The sequence below is a fragment of the Drosophila innubila genome (assembly GCF_004354385.1).
Source record: "Drosophila innubila isolate TH190305 chromosome 3L unlocalized genomic scaffold, UK_Dinn_1.0 0_D_3L, whole genome shotgun sequence".
In the NCBI taxonomy this organism is placed as follows: Eukaryota; Metazoa; Arthropoda; class Insecta; order Diptera; family Drosophilidae; genus Drosophila; species Drosophila innubila.
Genome location: NW_022995376.1, coordinates 9,185,767 through 9,203,030, shown reverse-complemented (window position 1 = coordinate 9,203,030; position 17,264 = coordinate 9,185,767). Strand labels below are relative to the sequence as shown.

At 42.8% G+C, this 17,264-nt stretch overlaps 1 protein-coding gene across 1 annotated transcript in view; it reads right to left on the bottom strand.

The window, feature by feature from the left end:
- Positions 1-1,213: 1,213 nt before the first annotated feature.
- Positions 1,214-17,264, bottom strand: part of LOC117787967 (dendritic arbor reduction protein 1) — a 30,560-nt gene continuing 14,509 nt past the window's right edge. Inside the window, exons 2-3 of the mRNA XM_034626611.1 lie at positions 15,315-15,363; positions 1,214-4,285 (exon numbers count right to left, since the gene is read on the bottom strand). Coding sequence (XP_034482502.1) covers positions 1,862-4,168 — 2,307 coding nt within the window. The 5' untranslated portion in view covers positions 4,169-4,285; positions 15,315-15,363 and the 3' untranslated portion in view covers positions 1,214-1,861. The remainder of the gene's footprint in view (positions 4,286-15,314; positions 15,364-17,264) is intronic.

Below are 17,264 nucleotides of genomic sequence, written 5' to 3'. Positions count from 1 at the left end.
AGCTGCGACTCCAGACCTGCCTTGTAAGCGCTTTCAATTGCCTAAAAGCTTGTAAGCCAGTTTCCGGCAAAAGGATTTTGGCCAAAACTTAAATGCAAATATGTAATAACAAGTCAACAACAGCAACAATAAGCTGCAAACTTTAAAGTCGACTAAAAAAATGTGTTAAGCATTTGTTTTTAGGTGTAAGTGGAAGTTTGTGAAACTTGAGACCTCGATAACCCATATTTAGTTAATTATGTTGATCCAATAATTTATGTAGTGTCTCCAACTTAACGTGCTATAAATCAGTTGGAAATAAAATTATAGCAAAAATACCATCAAAGAAAATAAATAATAAGATTTATGTGTATTGTTTTTTGTGTTTTCATTTCATTGTATTTTATTTTTTTCTGTTTGTTTTTTTTTTTTTCGTTTTGTGTGTTTTGTTTTATTTTGTCATAAACTTTTGAACTAATAACTAATCATAACCAACTACAATAACATAAATTAATAATTTATTTAAACGTTTAATTAGAATTAATAATCAATATTTCATACGCTCCGAAAAAATGGTAATAAATAACAAAAACTTCAACTTGGAACAAATATCAAAAAATTTCAATATTGGCTCAACAGAAAATCGCCATTAATTTTAATTATATTTTGCTTCAATTTTTTCAAACTGGCAAATCAAATGTGTCTCCGAAAAGTCTATGAAAACAATTTATATATTTGAACTAAAGAGAAAAACAGAAAGTTTTTATTTCATTTTATGAAAAAAAATATAAAAAAATTAAAAAGAAAATTTTTTGATCAGGAAAAAATGATACATTTTTTAAAATCAAGATTTTTGTTAAACAAAAAAACGAAGGAATAATCTGTTTTGTTATTAAATCGAAATGTTTTTGTTTATGCTTTTTGTGCCCTAGGGAGAATTCTTTGTCTTTTTTGTTGTTGTTGTCGTTGTGTGTTTTGTAAAATTGTAAAAATAAAACTATAATTAAATTAATACAAATTGTTGTCTTTTAAGCGCTAAAAACGTTAAAAACTAAATGCGCAATGCTGCAGTTTATAAAAACTAAAATAAATTAGCGTAAATTAATGTTAAATGTAAATCTAATTAATTATTTGTGGTTTGTCCGCTTTGCTTTAAATTAACTAAATACGAATAAAATATTTGTAATAATAGTAATAATAATAATAGCAAAATGTAGCCTAGTGCGCGTCTAGCTTAATAATTTCAATGTTGTTTTTTAAAAATGCCCAGAGGTGGGATCTGTGACCTCTGCCTAACTAAACCTAACCTCAAAACTAGCTACATACAATTAAAAGTTGACGCAACTAACTAACACTTACTAAATTGTGGAACATGGAATTGCTAGCTGTATCTGAACGTTGTCTACAACATTATCCAAAAATACAATACTACGAATACGAATACGAACTAAGCCGACTCTCGAATACCCTACGAACTACATTAAACGCTAATACGTTGGGTGTTGGTCTGAGTTAACTCTGATTTCTATTTATCTGTCTGTCTGTCTGTCTGTCTGTCTGTCTGTCTTTCTGTTTGTATGTATGTGGGTGAGTACAATTAAAATAGTTCTTTTTATCTTTTTTAAATGATGCATAAACCTAGGCCTTTAACTGTAGGTAGTAATTAGGTTCTCAGTCTTCGCAGAGAGATTTCCAGTGTTGTTCCAGCGCGTAGATTAGTCTACAGCTGATCTATGGGCTCAACTAGCACTAAGCTGGGAGTGGGGGGTTAGGGAGGAGTATACCAGATATATGTATATCAAACATCACCGTGTCAGTTGCGACTCTAGTGGCGCCTCTAGAAGGTCATAAATTGCCTGGCGGCAGCCGCATAGAGATACCGTTAGGCGCTCTCTGTCTTCACCACAATGGGCATGGACCCATGTCCACCCAGACCAAGTGGTGACTTTTGCAGCAGCTCCTCCTGTTGCAGCAACATCGGCAGATTCATGTTCATCTTCATGTCGAGCAACGGCAGCGGTGACTTTGGCTCCTCGCCACGTCCATCCCCACGACCTCCGTCACCACGTCCGCCTCCACCACCACCGCCGCCTGCACCGCGGGATTCATAGCGGGTGTGGGTGCGCATATGGCGGGTGATCATGTCCCGACGGCAGGCGGCATAGGGACACTGCGGACACTTGTAGGGCTTCTCGCCGGTGTGGGTGCGTTGATGCGTGGACAGATGGTCGGAGCGGGAGAAGACCTGACCGCACACCTTGCACGTGTACGGCTTGACGCCAGTGTGGAGACGCATGTGGCGGGTGAGCATGTCGGAGCGGGCGAACGAGCGATGGCAGACGTCGCAGGAATAGGCTTTGGTGATGTCGTTGGCGGGATTGCGCGACTTGTGACGTGAGGCCATGTGCTTGGCCAGCCGATCGTGCAGCGAGAACATTTGTCCACATGTCGGGCACACATAGGCCACATCCGATCCCGGCGGCATCTCCTCCACCACGGGCGACACGTCCAGGTTGTAGCGCCAGGCCACCGTCTCCTTGGTGGTGGGCGAGGCGACATCACCCTTTATCACCGGCACACCCACCGTTGTGGTGGGCACATGCGAGTGCAGCGGATGCATTGGCATCTCCATCTTGATCATGGCTGCTGCTGCCGCAGCTGCTGCTGCATGTGCCGCTGCCGCCGTCATGGCATAGGGTGACATTGCAGAGGGAGGAGCAAGGGTGGATGTGGGTGTGCTGCTGGTCATCGAGGTGCTCGAATGTGTGCTGGATGCGGGCGACAGGGCGTTCATGCTCTCCAGGCTGCTGGCGGCGCTCATGGATGTCTGCGGTGGCGGCATCATGGATCCGGCAGAGGAGTGCAAAGGCGGAGTCGCTGATTTGTACTTCTTGGACTCGCCGAGGGAATCGCTGCGCATGCACAGATCCAGTGGACGCTCTTGCGGTGGCGGCATTGGCTTGTCGGCGGAGGAAGTCTTCTTCTTGCCCAGCTTGGGACTGACGCGCGTCGGCTGCGCTGCAGTCACCGAGGAGTCGCTGCGCGGCGGCGAGGGCAACGAGGGAGGCGGCGACGCATTGATCATCACGGCGGGCAGCAACTGTTGCTGCTGGCTCTGGCTCTGGTTGTGGTTGTTGCCATTGGATGTCTTGCCTTGGCTGATGGGCGACGTCTCCGTCTCGGAGGCTATGGAGGAGGGCGTGTGCTGCATCGGCGAGGGATAGAGATCATGGCGACGCCGGAACACCTCGTTCAAGTACTTCGTATGCAGATAGTAGCCGAACAGCGGTGAGGAAATGGGAAAGTAGCGATCATACGGACTCGGCATGTGCTCAGTCTTGATGTCCACGTGCAGCGGATTCTCCTTGGCAGCCGTTGCACTCTCCGGCGTTGGCTTCGACGCGGGCGTCGCTGCCACCTGCAGCGGACTCATGCTAATGCGCGGACTATCCTGCTCATCCTGGTCGGAGTGTGAGAGCTCCTCGGCGGAGAGCTCTGCCTCGGCCTCGATCTGCTCATCATCACTGGCCGCAGTCAAAGCCTCACGCTGCTCGCTCTTAATATAGTTGTTAGCCTCCTGGTTCTGCTTGACATCATGCTGTGCCGTCTCATCGTCCTCCTCCTCCGCATCCTCTTCCATTTCATCCATTTCCCGCTCATCCATGTCCATGGGCTCTGTCTTGCAGGTTACTCCATTGTTGTTGTTATTGTTGCTGTTGTTGTTGTTATTGTTATTATTGTTGTTGTTATTGTGATGCAGCTTGTCGAGCACGGCGGAGAGACGTTTGCGCTTGCGCTGCTTCCACGGCATGATGTTGTTGTTGGCCACAAGCGGCTGATTGTTGTTGTTGTGCTGCTCGACGCTGGCAACAGCGGCAGCAACTGCCGCCGAGGCAGCGGCCGCAGCCGCCTGCTGATGCAGACTGAGGGCCAGCGGCAGATGCTGGTGTGGCAAGGGATGCGGATACTGAAGCTGGGCATAGGGTGCATAGTGGGAGGCAGCTGCTGCTGCCGCCGCCGCTCCCGACAGCGGTGGTTGCTGGGCGGGCGCATAGTGCTGATTGGGATGATGATAATGCGCCGGATGATGGTGATGGGGATGTGGATGATGATGATAATGGTGGGGATTGTGCGAGCCGGCGGCGTGATGATGATGCCCCATAGGGTCGGTGCCTTCTGCCATCGTCATTAGGTCAACGTTTTGTGCTGTGTGCTTCGTGCTAACGATCTTCCTCTTGCAATTCTTCTGCTCCCGAAGCTTTTGTGGCCGGGGATTCTTGCGGGCGACCTGACGCGACCGATTTGGCTGCAAATACAAAATAAGAAAAATGTTAAACATTAGTTAATTATTAATTACAACTTGTAATTAATGTAACGTATACGTAAATTGTATTATTATGTACACATGTGTGTGTGTTTTCCCTTCTCGCATTGTTTATTTTGTAAAGATTCTCAACATACCGGCATATTTGCAGCCAGTTAAGCACGTAATCTAAATTCTTCGCTAACAAGTTGTATTCTAGCGTTTAGTAACTTTAATTTGTATCTAATTTCTCTTTAACATGCACTTCATTCATTTGTTCTGTTAGCAGCAACTAATTTCATGCACTAAAATCAAATTTTAAATCAAACGCGTCGACAGCTTATTATGCTTCTCGTGCCGTCTCGCTCTTGCGCACACCGTCAGTGTTGCGTTAAGTCAAAGCTGTCATAGGCATGCCTGTTCTTTCGCACTCGCATACACGTATTCCTTGCCGCGTTACCAACTAACTTCACTTTCAATGTGGTGTAGCTTTTTTCTTGGGACACTTGAGCAGCGTTGCCAATCTTTTTTATCATCACAACTGGCGTTCTATCAATTGCGTGAAATAATCGAAAGCAGCAGGAAGCGGAAATGCACTACACTGAAGCAAATACTTATAAGAATGATATTATTAAAAACTGTATCTACGAAGAACAGATATTCACCAGCATTTGTTTTGTATATTCAATTTTGCCTGTGTATCATTTTGAAAAAATAAAATAAAATTTTGTAGGCTGAATTTGTTGCTTGAATTCGTTTATTCGTTGCCCTAGTAGAATTGCGTTTTTTCTAAGCGAAATTTGGCAGCGCTGCTGCCTACGCTTTATTGATTAACTAGGTGGCAACGCCATGGCCGTTGCAGTTTTCATATTGCAGTTGGCAAAGCCATGGCGCCTCATAAACTCTATCCAATCAGTCAAGCATCAAAATGCTGCACTTGCTCTTGGCTTTCGCTCAACAAATAAATAAGATAAATTTTCGCTGTCGCTGCCAAAACAGACAACGGCGTTTACGCTGCGTTAGTTTTATGCGTTTGGCGTTTGTCACTAAATCTGCTGCTCCCTGGTCACGCCCTGGACTTGGACTTGGACCTGGCAGCGACGACAACGACGACAACGATAGCAACTACATCTCCATCTCCCGCTGTGGCATTTTTTATTGCGATGCCAGCAGATTTTATGGTGCTCAAGTTTATGACATTGCCTTGACCGTCGCACTCGCCACTCGTTGCTTGCCACTTGCCACTCGTCGCGTCGCGTCGCTGTCGCTGTCGCCGCTGCTCGTTGGTCACTCAAAAGCCAAGTAGAAATCAATGAATGTTTGGTTACACACCAACACACTTACACTCACACACACACACCAACACACACAGCATCCTAAGCCGACGTCTGGCGCCAACATTCGCAAATAATTAAAAGTTACACACATGAAGCGCAAGTTTAGTTGAACTCCCTTTCCCAGTGGTCAGTGCCAACTGGCTGCTGCCAGCATATAGTAAATAGGATAGCACAGGACAGGACAGTGGAGCAAAGGAAGGCACGGCACGGCACGGACAGCGACGGCACGTCTGTAAGGACGTTTGCTGCATTGCGCTTATCCTTGTGATATATGAATATTGTGCACACACGCACGCAGCACGGTCGGTGGGTGGTCGGAGGAGGCAGGGCGGCAGTGAGGGAGACAGGCGGGAGAAGTACGAGTTCTTGTACGCTGCACGCTTCACTTGGCATTTGGCTAGGACTACGCTTGTCTAAGGGCCGGTGGCCGGAGTTGGCTTTGTGTCTGACATAAGCTGGCAGTTTATGGTGGAGTTGACTTCGTTGTCGTTGTCCTTCTGTTTGCAATTTGCGCCTACAACAACCAACAGTGGCAACGGCTGGAGCTGGAGTCGGAGCCGTGTCCATGTCCGTGTCCTTAACGGTCACGTGTTTACTTTACGTGTTGAGAAAATGAAAAGAGTCCAACGAACGAGTGAACGGAGTCGTGCCCGAGTTGTGGTAGTTAGCTCTTTGGGTGTTGAAGTGCTAGCGATATGGACACCTGTGTCATGACCCTGCTCCCATCCTGACTGCCTCGTCCTGTGCCAGTTAGTGGCTTGTTATTGTTACTGTTGTCGCATGTGTCTGTCGCACTCGTTTAATGGAGTGCGTGCGTTGTCCTTTGTCTCAGTCCGCTTTTAAAGTTCCTCTATTTTTTTATGAACTTTTTCGATTTTACCAAGTTAAATGGAAAATAGGGAAAACTTTACTCGTTATGTCTCATATCATCATAATTCATGTTCTATTTTCCCCTCCTGTTTGTGTTGCTTTTACTGTTACTGTATCTGTGCCTCCGTCGGTTGCGCCATAAAGAACCTTCAACTGGGAAAGGGGCGTTGCGGGTCACAGTTACGACACCCCAAACGGCGAACGGCAATTAATATTCTTAATTAGCGTAATTAAACAACGCAGTGCTGACAACTATGCGAAAAACTTTTGCTCTTTATACCACCAACAAATATTTATACGGCAATGCTACTTTTTATTTTTTCTGTTTTAATTTTTGTGCCAAAAGACATTGAGTTGTGCTTTTTTTTTTTGCAGTTATAAAAAAGCATAAATTTTCACGCCCGGCAATGTCGCTGGCTCCAAGGTTCTGGTTAGGGTGCTCCCTGACTCCCTGAGTCTCTGCCTTGTTAACACGCAAACAGGCTGACAAAGGAGGGGAAAGAGGGAGACGGAGAGGAGCAGTTGAACAAATGGCCAACAAGAGCTGTCCACAAGCAGCGGAGATTTTTGATTTATGGCACCAGATTTTCTCTTTCTTTTTATTATATTTGCAGAAAAGATTGCATAATGAAGAACGTAGGACTGGAATTGGTGTGAAATTATGCTAAATGAAGTGTTAATTCGACTGCGAATGAATCTACGAGGGCTGTTTTAGTGATTTGGAAACTGGTCAGCAATAGAAATGTTTGTAGAAAACCAATTAACTGATTGAATACTGAGTCAAAGTGGGTCGACTACTCGTTATAAAGCAATTACTGTTGATGAGTGTTATTGAATAACGATTCATTCAACAGTTGAATGTTTAAGCCAACATCAATCATGCATTTGGCAACCCTGGCGAGTTAGCTTCTTGTTTATGTCTTGTGAAATTACCAAAAAACAAACACATATTTTATGGTCGTTTAAAACTCCCAAAAAAAAACCTACAAGATGCAAACACCAAAAATAAATATATTTTTTATGACTGTTCATTTGCAGACTCAGCACTCAGCAGCAGCAGCGGCAACAACATGAAATAAGTTCCATTAATGAAGCAAGACATCAAATGAAAAATCCGTAGAAAGCAACTTATTGTTTAACTAGTGAATTTAGCCAAATCTCGCATAAAAACATAAACATGGCGCTTCACGGCAAAACAGCGAAACATGCTTGTAAGCAAATGTTTGGCTTAATTGAAACTGGAACGCCACCGTGTCAATTGTGAGATACAGATACAAAAGTATCTGCATATGCGAGTATCTATTTAGATTTAAATAGTGCAAGCCAAGTGCAAAATGGTGCGAGCGAGATGCCAGATAAGCGCTTTATGCAATTAATTACAATTAACAATACAAAAACACGAAACGAGGAAGCAGCAAGCATTAAATGGCGCTCATTTCATTTTTTTTATTTAGTATTTATTAATTATTATTGTTGTTTTTTACTGTTACTGTTGTTCTTGTTGGTTGATTACCGCTGACGTTGCGTTGCGCTGTTCATTGTGAACTCAAAAATTAAAAATGCAAATAGCTGTAAAATAAGAAGAAATGTGTGAAAACTAAAAATGTGCAATGCCAATGGAAATATGATTCATTGTCACATTTTTGTTTTGTTTTGTTTTTTGTCAAGCTGCATAATTATGACAACAGTTTTAACACCAAATAAAACAATGCAAATAACAAAAGCGTCAACTGCAACAACAACAAACTGTATTGTTGTATAAAAATGCAACGTTGCTGTGTGTAGTTGTAGTTGTTGTTGAAGTGGTGTGTGTGTGTGTGTGAGTCTGAGGGGGAGTTTACTGCAATGGCGGTCACAATGGGCGCCTGCTTCGCTTCGCATATCTCTCAGTAGCTGTAAATGTATCTGTAGCAGTGTGTGTGTTTATTTTTACTTTTGTCACGCTTATTACACACACATACTATACATGAAACGGCTGAAACTTGATGAAGTTCTACAGTGGCGCCCCCTTTGGCAAGTTCTACACAGAAAAAAATCACTGAATTAAAGTTTAAAACTCTTGATTTTAGCATGTATTTTTTAGGTATGTACTTTAGTTATTTTTGTTAAATTAAGACAATATGCGGATTAATTGGCAAATATAAAAAAATTCAGAGAATTCTAAAATATTTTATCTACCTAAACAAAAAATTTACAGAGCCCGGTAAATAAAAATTTTGATCAGAAAAATTGTATTAGAAAGACTACCGTACTTTTGACATTGCATCGTGTTGATTTTATCCCGAAACTTTTTTTCTGTGTATCAACTGGACTGTTGCTGCTGATTTTGTTGTTGTTACTGTTGTCAGCACTGCGATAAGCTCCCCATGGACTGTGTGTGCCTATGGCGTCCCTACGGCGAAACCCCACAAAGTTAACTAAACAAAATTGCAGAAATTAAAATGTAAACAAATTGTGTGCTCGGTCGAGGCAGACACGCCCTGCTCTGCCCCGGCCCTCCACAGCGCCCACACACACACAGCAAAAGAAAGAGAGAGACAGTGTATGCAACTTGAAGTGGACTCCTTTATTAGCCTTGTGTTTGTTATTTACTCAAAATGTTGGCTTACATTTTGGTAGCTGTCCATGGCATGAAGACTAACCCATTAAAACACTGGCAAATGTCTTGCTGACGCCATTTAAGCACACTTCAACGACTTTAACAACAACAACAACAACAACCACAACGTGATACGCATTGATAATGGACAGCTTAGTGTTAAGACAGAAACAACAACGTTGAAGTTGTATGGAGTTGTTCAGTCAAAAGCAAACAAAGCATGACAGCGCACAAATATGGCCAATAAAATAAAACGCCATTTGCTTAACGCAAAAATAAAACAAAAACAAAAAACAACAACAACAACAGAAAACGAAAACGAAAACAAATGAAGTGCGCATCAAGTGAAAAGCAGAGAAAACAAAACATGAAACAAGAAAAACAATACATACATACGCCTACGCCTAAGCATGAACCAATGAGCAAAGCCCACTTGACAGCAACAGCAACAATAGCAACATAAGCTGCGCCAGCAACATGTTGCAATGCTCACTCTAAACACGCCCCATTCCAAGCTTCAACTCATACAGACATACAAACATACTTAGCCCAGGCCAAAGCTTGTTAGAAAGCTCTTTTTAATTGATTTAAAATGCACACACACACACATAGACAGCTGGCTGTCTCTCTCTCGCTCGCTTGCTCTCTCGGCTTTTTAATTGAGAGCTGGCGGCTTCCAGTTTCAGAGTTACTTTGGCTTTTTGGCTTTGGCGCACTGCAATTAAAATGATCACCATAATTTAGAGTACGACTACGAATTCAATTGGTTTTTGCTGCTCATTAAATGTCGACTGGAAATTTGACGTCAATATTGTGCGAACTCTAACGATATGCTAATTGTTGTGGTTGTTGCCACGCTCATTAATTAAGAGGATCATTGAAACCTCTGATCTCTGGCCAAAGATTGACGTGCAACCTACGCCGCCTGCAACAGCTACTGCTGCTGCTACCGTTGCACAAGTGGATAATGCCAGATAATGGCAATTTCCTGCCACTTGGCCAATTGTTGCTGCCGTGCAGCAGCAACACCCCACACCAGCAGCGGCACACACACACACACACACACATGTGCCCCTGGCTGACCGCAGCTTAAATAAAATTACATTCAAATTCAATTGTAAATGCATTTTATCTGTTGGTTTTCTGTTGTTGCTGCCGGTGTTGGCTCTCGACTCTCCATCGCTGTTAACTGCAATCATGTTGCACATTTTTCTTTGGCAGCGACCGACTCCGACTTCGACTCCGGCAAGTCCAAGTCGCCGGCCTAGACGCTGGCCTTTTACAATCAAATGTAATTATTTTTGCAATATACACCTTCAGCTGGCGCTGCTGCTGCTGGATGTTGCCGGCGTGGCAGCAACAAGTTGCTTAGCATACTTCCGTTTGCCACAAAGGCCGGGGGATCGCGTGATCAAAGTCAATTTAGTTACGATATACAGACACATTTGTTTTTGTTGTCGCTGCCGTTGCAGTTGCAGTTGCAAGTTGCACGTGGGCTGGGCCCAACGATCCTGTCGTCATCTGCTGCCGTTGCAGTTTCTTAAAGTTCTCTTAGTGGCCTTTTGTTTGGCTCTTGAGCTAAATTAAACCATTGCCGCCTTATCGACGACCAAAGCAGGCAACAACTGTGGCAACTGTTCCAACTGCGGCAACTTGCGGCGCCTGCGGTCGCCCAAATGAGCATAAAATGGGCCAAAGGAGCTGCAAGTTTAAATCGAACCGGTTTACAGGCATTCTGAAGCTCTAGACCTCAATGCAGAAACGTGTCTATGAGCTAAGCCAAGTTAAACGACTCATAAATGTGGTGGAAATAAACTGAAAACATTTTCAAATTACAAAAGATAATTCATACAATATAATCGATGCAGAAAGAGGGGGAAAAAAAATGCACTCTTAAAAAAAATGAAGGAACATTTTCATTACAATTTCATTAATATTCAATTTACAATCTTCAGAGAGTTTAGATCAGTTTTCCTATATTATTATTAATTTCAGAATGACAATGCAGGCAATGATGATGGTAAAATTCCCCTGGATTTTTTTTATAAGTTCGGAGACTGCAGAGTTTCACATTGTGGATTTTTTTCTGAAAACGTCCAACATTTCTGCGTCGATCTTTGTAAACGTTGATAACTTTATGAGTTCCCATTAGTTATATCATATATCATATTGATTTTTTTAGCTTTTGACCTTCCACTTCCTGTTGCCATTTTTTGTTCAAATATTTTGGTTTGCATCTGTTCTCCTCTTTCTTCTCCAAATGTTTATCATAATTAGCTACACGATTTTCAGCTTAATTGCCAAAGCGCCAAAAAATTAACATAGACCACAGAGAGAAAAAGCGCCAGAAGCGAAAACTCTTGAAATATTTAACTAAAAATCTTAAAATCCTACTCATTTCATGCTAATTATATGGCTAGGCAAATGAATGAATGAATTGTTTGGATGTTGGTTGTTGGATGGATGGATGAAACGCCCGCCATTTTGTGACGAGACAGAGACAGAGACAGAGTCAGAGACTTTGACTTGGAAGCAAGCTGAAAATTATTTAATTTTAACCTTTGGGGGCCAGCAATCATCATTAACTACGCGCTTCGTATTTGTTTAGCTGAGCTTTGTGTTTTGGCTCATAAAGGTTTTGGGTCAGCGCCGAGAGGCATTTCAATTCCTGAGTGAACCGTTTCACCCTACCCTTACCCTACTGAAATCTCCTATCCCCCCTTTTTGAATGTGATCGGTGATCGGTTGGTTGGTTGGTCGGTTGGTTAGTTGGTTGGTTGTGGCTCGTTTATCAACCGAAAGCGATCTTTGCAATTAGCCTTAAACGATTTTTGGCTCAACACTCACGCATTGCCATCTGGGTCAGCCGAGGAGGCACAGCGTCAGTGACTCTGGCAGCGACTGTGGCAGCAACTTTGGCTGTGGCATTCGCCCGCTGTCCGTCACATTATCAGAACGAAATTATCGTATATCATGCAGCGGGGCGGCATATATATCTGCACTCAGTGTTACGAGTATAATGCCTCAGAATTGCACTCGTTTCGGTCGCAGTCGCTGTCGACGCCGCTGTCGACGGCGCTGTCGACGTCACTGCATATTTATTTTTAATCATCTTTGTGAAAGCAGGTGAAATTTTTGGCATTTATGAAAGTGCAGCGTGACTGGCACTGGGCAGAGTCCCAGTCTCCTTCTCAGGTCCAACTTGTGGCTATATAAAAATTAATATAGATTGCAAGGTTGAGATACTCTCTCAGATATTGCTGGTGTACACGGTATCGTGTATCGGTACCTTTAAGGATGAGTTCGATGCCACAATGCAACCAACGCCAACACCGCCAACAACATTTAACTTGAAAGTTGCCCCAACGTTTTGCGGCATTGCTGTAAATTTATTATGCCAAAGGCCGATCATTATCGGGTAGCCAAATTATATATGCGCGCGCGCACATGATGCGCATTAAAGGGTTGCTGCTGCAGCAGTTCCCAATTGCCAGTTCTCAGCTCTCAGTTGCCAGTTGCCAGTTCCCACCAACAACGGCAGCAGCAACAACGCGTACGTATGCGCAACATGTTGCTGGCAACATTACCCGTTCGATCGATCGCAAAACGACCGCAAGGCAAAACTATAAAATGTCGCAGACTATAAATCCACTTGGAGCAATAAATTTCTCAAAATGTCAGCACAGGCTCCCGCATTAATTACAGCCTCCATTCGTTGTTGCTCTTGCTGTTGCTGGTTGTTATTGGAGCCTGTCTGCGCCTGTCTGCAACACCCGCATCGAGGTCGAAGTTGCTGTTGTTGCTGTTGCTGTTGTTGCAGTTGCTGCCTGTTTGCCAGCTTGTTGTATTGGGTAATGTGAGACGCAGCGATTGGCAACTTGTAATCAATAGTTGTAACCACCAACAGGCACCACCAAATGCACCACAAGCGTGCACTCAGTTGTTGCTGCTGTTACTGTTGTTGTTGCTGTTGTTGAAGTATTTGCTTTTTGACCGCAAAGCAAGTGCAAAGCTAAAGCTTTCAATTTGCTTGTCGACAACTGCGTGCAGCAGGCAAAACAGGCAACAAGTTCTTTCAATTTGCGTTGCAGTTGCCCCTTGCCAGCTGCAGGAACTGCAACAACACCAACAACAGCTGGCAACAACATTCAACGCATATTCCTAACTATTGCAAGCTGCACATGTTTTATGCTGCATTTTGATTGCCTACACGCCGCTGTCGCTGTCACTTTGCATTACAACAGTTAGGAGCAGGGCAGCATGTTGAATGCAGCACGTTGCACGTTGCACGTTGCAGGCGTTGCCAGGCGGCTTTCGACAAGCGTCAGGCGTCAAAAGACGCGCGCAAAACGCACTGAAAACGCGCACAACTTTAAATTATTAGCTGCAGGATTATAAAGCATGTTTAATGAGTTCCGCTGCTTTTCTTAAGCAGGAATTTTAAAATTTCTATCAAAAATTGTTGCCATTGTGAGGTGAGAAGTTTCAATATATTATAGATAGATTTGATAGAACAGGTTTCGGATTTCATGTTGTTCGGTTGTTCGGTTGTTTGGTTATTATCGCGCAATTATGTTGTATTTGATATGTTAATTTGAAAGTTTGTTTACTGATTGCCAATGAAAAGAACATAAAGCCAAAGATATATAATTTATGCAGCTCGTGGCAGCTCCTGCTGCTCGGATCAGATCGGTTAGGTTCGTTTCGTTTCAATTCAGATTGGATCGATTGTATCAGCATTCGCAGGTGTTAATTGATTTCATTGGCTTGTAGCTGTTGTTAACTGTTAACTCAACTTCTGGATTGTTTAATGTCGGCTTTTACTCACCCAAAATTATGACAACAATATTGTGACAAATTGCTGAACATAAATCTCGTTGAAAGCGCACTCAAAAATATCACTTTGGTCTCAATCTGAATCTGAATATGAATCTGAATGGGAGACTGAATGGATTGAATGTATGAATGGAACTGCGCTTTAACCGTCAGCTGCTGCAGGTTTTCTTCAGATTTTTTGTTAATTAAGCTGTATTTCATGTCGAGATACATTTTATGAATAAAAGCGACCAAGTCAACCAAAAAAACGACAGTTGCAAAAAATGAAAAATGTTTAAGACAACAACAACAACGAGAAACTGACTAAAAACGAAGCAACAAATGTGATGACACCAAAAGCGCGTCGCTTTTGTTAGGGCGTGTCAAAAGAAATTTCAACAAATAAATTAAAAATTAGCTGCCGGGCAACAACGAAGGCAGCGAATGAGATTAAGCTGTAGTTGCTGTTGTTGTTGCTGTTGCTGTTGTCGATGTTGCTGTTGCGGCCTTAATCGCACAACGAGCCAAAGGTCGCAGTCTAAGCCAAAAAGCAATTGACGACTCTCTTACTGACGTCATGTTAATTTTAGCCACAAAATGCCAATTTTTATGGCTAGAAGGGGCAGCTGCCATTGCAGCCACAGCCGCTGCTGCTGCTGCTGCAGTTGCTGTTGTTGTTGCAATTTGAACGTCGCCATCGTTCGCAAACTGTCGCAAGCAATTAATCTTGAAAGAGCAACAACAACGTTGTCGAGTTTTCAGCTGCAGCATTCGAACTTGCCGCGTTTTTATGACAAAACTTGGCAATCTGTCTAAAATGTTCAACTTCACTCATTTTCAATGGCAGTTGCAATTCCTTAGCGGCCGACTTAGAAGGTCGCCTGCCGTGCAACGCCCGCAACTTCAAGTTGCCCCAGACTCCAGTCGACTCAGACTCAGACTCAGTTTCAGACCTCGACTCAAGCTCAGACTGTTGCCAGACCACAGAGAGACCTGAGACTGCGTATGAGAATGTGATTGCGACTTGAGAGACTCTGTGAGAGATGCGAGACGAAACCGAAACGAAATTCATGCGAAACACAAGACGACACTTGAATGTTGCAAGCTGGACAGGCGCACATGATCGATACGAATGCGATCTGCCCCCTCCACTCCCCTCCCCTCTCTGTCACCTTGTCACCTCCTTCGTCCTACTGCAACGCACGCATTTAATTCAAAATGCGTTTCAGTTTTTTAGTCGCTGTTGTTGTTGTTGTTTTTTGCGCTTGCTCTCGAAGGTTGCCAGCGTTGTCTGTGCATGGTCAGGCCAGGGTTGCCATTGTTAGCCGAAAAAAGCAGCTGCTGTTGCCGTTGCTGTTGTTGTTGCTGCTGCTGTGCAACTTATGATAATATATGTACTATATGTGCTTACCTCGGTTCAGTTAGGATGTTGTATTCAAGCTGATGGACTCGGGCATATTCTGTAAAGGAGAAAAGGGTATAGAGATTTATTAACGTATCATTTACAAGCGCAATTTCAGCTGAACTATAAAAATGCTTTTGCTATAAAACACACAAAACTTTCTAGAAACTTTCGCAACAACAACTTGCCAATGCCATTTTATGGGCAACTTTATGAGAGGCAACTCTATTTACATATGTCTCTGCCTAAATGTGTGTGTGTGTGTGTAATAAATGTATGTTATGTTTATGTGGACATGTGGCATGAAAATGTGTTAACATTTTTGCCAATGCTTATGACAAATTGTGGAAGCGGTCAAAACTCTTTGCTAATTGCCTGAGTAATTAAAGCAGCGCAGTCAAACAAACTGATCAAACATCATTAATCAAAGCCTCAAAAGATACGTGAATGTGTGTGCCACACTCAAGATAACTTGCTTGTTCTATGCGAAACTCAAGTTTATAAATATTTATGCCACCAAATCGACTTGTCTACATATATATTTTTTTTTTTACATTTTTTTTAAATTTTTTTTACATTTTTTTTCTTTGCTTAATTTTATGATGATTTTGTTTTTAATGATTTTCAAACTCAAACGCAGACTGCGTGGCTGTGATTTAAATTTTTTACGTTTCTTGTTTTTGCATATATGTATTTGCGCAACATGTTGGTGTTGTTGGTGTGATTGCAACATTGTTGCTGTGCTTTGTTGGGCCAAAAAGTTGGCAACTGGCGGACGACATTGATTGATTGAGTGTTTAGCAATAAATGCAAAATTAGTAGAAATCGAAATCGTTGCCACCCACCAAATGAATAGAAAATGTTTAAAACGGTTAAACAGTTGCTTGGCCAATTAAGGGGGCGTGTCAGCAGCCCCCTAAAAACGGTGGCTTGTAGCAGACACAGCAACAACAACAACAACAACACAAAGCCAAGCCGAGACTGAGACTGAGACCAAGTCCAATGCCAAGCGCAAAACTTTGAGAGTCATTTTACATGGCTGATTAATGATCGTGGCCAGGTTTAAATAAATTATAATATTTAACTCATTAATTATTTGTATTTGTGCTGCAGTAGCAACAAATCAAAGGCCAATCAAATGACAGAGCCAAGTGACAACATAAAGTTGTTGTTGCCTTTTTTGGTCAACATCAAACAATTAACAATTGTTTTAATGTGTGCTATTATTTGCTAATCATTTAGCAGAATTGTCAACAAATGCTGAGCTGCATTTGCATTTACTATTTGACAATTGAAAACGTTTATTGTTGTTGTAGTTGCTGTTGCTGTTGGTGCCGCTAATTGGCTTGTTGCTGGCACAAATGTGACATGTTGTTGTGGCGGCAGCGACAGCGACAGCAACAGCAACCCTTGTAACCGCACACAGTAACTGTGTCTGCCTCTGGCTGCTGGCATTTGCCACCTGTTGCAATTAGGCATGCAACATGGCATGTTGTTGCGGTTGCCAATGCGGGTGTGCAAATAGCCAAAAATAAAAAATAAAATAAGCAAAAAAAAAAAAAAAAATACAAATTTAAAAAGACAAAAACTCATGTGCCACATGCACAGCAGCTATTTGTGTGGAATGGCTACCGCAGCAACAGCAGTTGCAGCTGTGCGACCTTAACAAATATGCCGCCCCGACAAACTTGTTTCTAAACATATATATCTCAGCTATGTTGCAGCCAGGCGATTGCTGTCTGCAGCGACATGAATTTATTAGCACAACAATTTTCAATGTTCGATTTTTGAGTTTTGTTTTCACAGCATTTGAATTTTTCAGTCTGTCGCAGCTGCGTGTTGTGTGTGCCGCAAAACTGTTGCTGCTGTTGTTGTTGCTGTTGCTGTTGCTGCTGATAAACTCTGACTCTCATTCGGGGTCTGTCTTATCGCGCACCCACAACAACAGCAGCAGCAGCA